The sequence below is a fragment of the Lactuca serriola genome, chromosome 3 (assembly GCF_051521515.1).
Source record: "Lactuca serriola cultivar US96UC23 chromosome 3, Lser_US96UC23_V15, whole genome shotgun sequence".
Lineage (NCBI taxonomy): Eukaryota > Viridiplantae > Streptophyta > Magnoliopsida > Asterales > Asteraceae > Lactuca > Lactuca serriola.
In genome coordinates, this window is record NC_136410.1 from 53,565,262 (window position 1) to 53,569,729 (window position 4,468).

The window sequence follows — 4,468 nt, forward strand, 5'->3', positions numbered from 1 at the left end:
CGGTCGGCGTAACTCTTCGGCCGACTCTGTACGGTCTGTAACCGCTGTCTGATCTGCGGAATCATCTCGGTCTTCTAGAGGACTACCTCGGTCCGACCCATCACTCTGTGACCAACCTCGCCGCAACAGACTGGGGTGCGGCATCTCCGTCCATACAACAACTAATAAGATGGAGCACCAATGCTGGAGTGATAGTTGTTGTTGTAGGAAAACTTTGCAAGGGGTAGGTAGGAGTCTCATCTCCCACCGAAGTTAATAACGCAGACCCTCAACATATCCTCGAGGGTCTGAATGGTCTGCTCGCTCTGGCCATCTGTCTGCGGATGGTATGTAGTATTGAAATGCAGTCGTGTGCCCAGTTCCTCGTGAAACTTCTTCTAGAAACGGGAGGTGAAAATCAGTTTCCAAACTATCTCAACTAGTTTCTTCCTCTGGATAACAAATTTACTTAAGACCATTTTGTTAAGTAGTATACGACAAAACATGATGAATTATGCTTTGTATGTAGACTAATGGTAATTAGACAAAAAAATTAATTTTCTCTTATTCTTCCCATTTCTTTCTATCTCTCATTGTTCCAAGAGATATGATTTCCCTCCTCATCCTTATTATTGAAAATAGTCCAAAATAATTTGTCATAGATGAAACTTTTAAAAAATTCTCTAAAAAAGTTTCGATTTTTTGGAATTTTTTTTATAATTAATTTTTAATCATCTTCTTAGGACTCAACGTGGAGAAACAATTTATATTATCTCAGCTTGGACATGTTGTTTGTCTAAAGGTTGGACATAGAGTTTTCTAACATATCAGCCAGAAAAATTATAGCTATTGAAAAACAGTCCATAACATTTTCTGAAAAAAAAAAAATTTCATTGAAAAAGTGATAAATTATTTCAGTCTCATAACAACGAAACAACTTGCATCCCCTCGTTTCTTATTAAATCGTTGTAACAAAATTTAGTTGATTCATTTCAAATTAAGTTCAACATTATGGTTTATTAGCATCTTTTACTTGATGATTGGTTAATAATTATTTAACAATAATGAAAAGCAATTGTAGTATGGATAATATATTTTGGGGTTTTAGAATTTAGCATATTTAGTCTCTATATAAAAAATAAATTTCAAAAATTGTCCCGGTAATTTATAAAAAAAGGTTCATGTCTAGTTTTTTTTACAGGAATAATCCATTTGTTTACGTAATATGTTTTTTGGGTTTGACATTTTGGCTACAAGACTTTCATATGTTGGCAAATTTGGTTTATCTGTAGAAAATAAATTACGAATAATTTATAGGAAAATGTTAATATGTTTAAAAAATTTAGAAAAATAGTATTTTCCTAATAAAAAAATTTACATGTTAATGAGATTATACCACCCGCAAAGTAGACATTGGAACTAAGGAGTTTGACAAAAGCAATTGGAAGTTATCGATGCCCATCGCAAAACGGGAAGGGCTATTTCTAGTGTGTGTGTGTGTGTATATATATATATATATATATATATATATATATATATATATATATATATATATATATATATATATATATATATATATATATATATATATATATATATAATGGGGATGGTTTAGAGGAGTGGTTTGAATGAGGTAGTGATGAAACTGATGCTATAATAGAGGGTGATGATAAAGAACGTTCAGAAACAACCACTTTTATTAACGAGGCTGACTCTCCAATGCCACGGTCAGCTGTGGGATAATTTATACACTTAAACAAGTCAATTCTCAATTTTGGTGGTGTAAGAGGTATAAATTTTAATTAAGTGACATGAAATTCATACTTTTTGATGTTTTGGTGTTAAAAACCTTGTAAACACATACTAAAAATAAATGATGTATGGTATAATGAGGGCCAAAATGGAAAATGAAGACTAGCTAAAATAACTACATTTGCAAATTGAAACTATATATTTTGGATTTCAGGAAAAAAAAAAAAAAACCCACAAGTATTGTTTCTCTCTAAAAATAAAAAGAACACTTGCCAAAATATATTGCATTCAAGTAGAGTAGTCTTGTAAGTGAATCAAAAGTGGAATTTGCCAACTAAGCCAATTGCATTTAACTATATGTACGTTGTTCTTTCTTAAAAGAACACTAAAATATGTTAATGCAACAGATGACATGTGTGGAACATGGTACCTGGATATATTATTCAAATATAATATATAGGAACTTTCGTGAGTTCATCGGTCATTAATTAGTCAAGGATCTAGCATGTTTTGAAACATTTCTTTAATCTCTGTAAATAAACAACATTTTTTTCCATTTCAGCACGTTGTGATTTGCAAGACCCACACCAATATATAAGAGTTTAAGTGAGTGACAGATTTAATTCGATATAAACCATTGTGGGTATACAGATCTACAAATATCGATTTGAAAGGCAAAAAGATGGTGAAGTCATCTTGTTACGACAACGGAGTGAAGAAAGGTGCATGGAGTGAAGATGAAGATACTAAGTTAAGAGCTTACATCCAGAGATATGGCCATTGGAACTGGGGTTTGCTTCCCAAGTTTGCTGGTATAATTACAAGTCGCTTAATTAGCTCCTTGAATTTTATTGTATGTATTCCGACACTTATTATTATTTCATTTCTTCTTTTGCTTAGGTGTATCAAGAAGTGGTAAAAGTTGCAGGTTGAGATGGATGAACTATCTCCGCCCAAACATTAAACACGGAAATTTTACAAAGGAAGAAGACGATCTGCTTATTGGTTTACATAAAAAGCATGGAAACAAGTAAGTACAAATAATATAAACAAAATTATTTAGCACCTTTTCACGTTGGTTTTTCTAAATTATTTTTATTCCTTTATACACAGATGGTCAACAATAGCGGCAAAGTTACCAGGAAGAAGCGACAATGAAATAAAAAATCGTTGGAACACACATTTGAAGAAGAGAACTCAGAATGAACACACTGAGTCTTCAAATGAACACATAAGAACTCTAGAATACGATCAGGCTACTTCTAAAGAAAATCATGTTAACAAAACAAATCTACAACATCAACCTGAAGTTGGAACATTATTTGCAGGAGTATCAACTGAATTTCCATCAGATTCTTCACTAACAGAAATATCATCGTGTCAGTTGAGTGGCTCAGACAGTGCTGTTTTTAGTGACTTTACACCACAATCATTCGATGAAGAACTGGTCGGTAATTTCTGGAGTGAGTCGTTTCTAACAGACATTGATTCCATTACATCATCAGGAAATAACTTGTTGTCACCTTTTAATTTTGACAACGAGTTCAGCTCTCAATATTCTTGCCAGGATTTGATGATGACGGATGATCAGTGTCTATGGTCAATGATGGATTCATATATTGAAAACAATATCTTCTTAGATTGAACACCTAGTTCAGTTCAGTTGGTGTCTTATCCTCTAGATTTCCGTTGACTATTTCTCTATTTGTGGTATTGTAAATATACCGCCACTACTGTCAACAGTTTTTTTCCCGTTTCGTTAGTCCCATCTCTGAAAAATTAAATGACATTTTTTTAGTCATGCTGCTGCGCTTCGGTTCAATAATAGTTAGATTAAAATAGACAATACTTTTCTTGACGTTCGTATGTAATAAAATTCGAGCAAGTCCATAATGTTTGAATATTTGGTGGTAATACTAAAATATGTGGATTTTGAACTTTCTCTCTCTCTCTCTCTCTCTCTCTCTCTATATATATATATATATATATATATATATATATATATATATATATATATATATATATATATATATATATATATATATATATATATAGGTAAAATGAATATACCTAACAACCTTATATAAGCTTAGATACCTAACTCCATAATAGTACATCGGTTTGTATCATATTTACATTGTAATTGTGTAAGGTTCTTAAACTTCAACTTCATAACTTGATTACTTCCAAAATCTTTGGACTTTCACCAATATCTTTCTTTTACATCACGTCTTTCTACAGAATACCACCTGATGGACTTCATATCCTACCGCTACAAATGAAAGGATGTAGGAGAAATATAATGATGAATTTCCAAATTTTTTTGAAGTAAATCAAGTTTAGGGATGAAGTTTAAAAACCTTGGATGATTGCAATGAAATTTAATGCAAAATGACGTAGTTTGATGAGGTTAGGTACCTAAGCTTATATAAGGTTGTCAGGTATATTCACTTTACCCTTATATATATATATATATATATATATATATATATATATATATATATATATATATATATATATATATATATAAAAGGAGGGTTAAATCAAAATCATTTGAGAACAATTTTGACCACACAAATTTTTTTAAATTAAAATCATCAAATTATATTAATATAAATCAAAAAATAAGAAAAAAAATAAAAAACCTCACTAATCATCACCCAAAGAATACCATCCACAACCACCACCCGTCACCGTCACCTACCTCAACCACCCATCACCACTACCCCCACCCACT

General features: G+C 31.6%; 1 protein-coding gene across 1 annotated transcript; it reads left to right on the forward strand.

Annotated features, from left to right (window-relative positions):
- Positions 1 to 2,368: 2,368 nt before the first annotated feature.
- On the forward strand, positions 2,369 to 3,556 carry LOC145094432 (myb-related protein 308-like). The gene is made up of 3 exons (XM_079032634.1): positions 2,369 to 2,543; positions 2,632 to 2,761; positions 2,845 to 3,556. The coding sequence occupies exons 1-3, from the start codon at positions 2,414 to 2,416 to the stop codon at positions 3,374 to 3,376; spliced, it is 792 nt and encodes a 263-aa protein (XP_078888760.1). The 5' UTR covers positions 2,369 to 2,413; the 3' UTR covers positions 3,377 to 3,556.
- Positions 3,557 to 4,468: the final 912 nt, after the last annotated feature.

Excerpts from the sequence above, each read along its gene's own strand:
- LOC145094432 (XM_079032634.1), top strand. The coding sequence starts at position 2,414 with ATGGTGAAGTCATCTTGTTACGACAACGGAGTGAAGAAAGGTGCATGG. Across the intron at positions 2,544-2,631 it reads TTTGCTTCCCAAGTTTGCTG|GTGTATCAAGAAGTGGTAAA; the intron begins GTATAATTACAA and ends TCTTTTGCTTAG. Across the intron at positions 2,762-2,844 it reads CATAAAAAGCATGGAAACAA|ATGGTCAACAATAGCGGCAA; the intron begins GTAAGTACAAAT and ends CTTTATACACAG.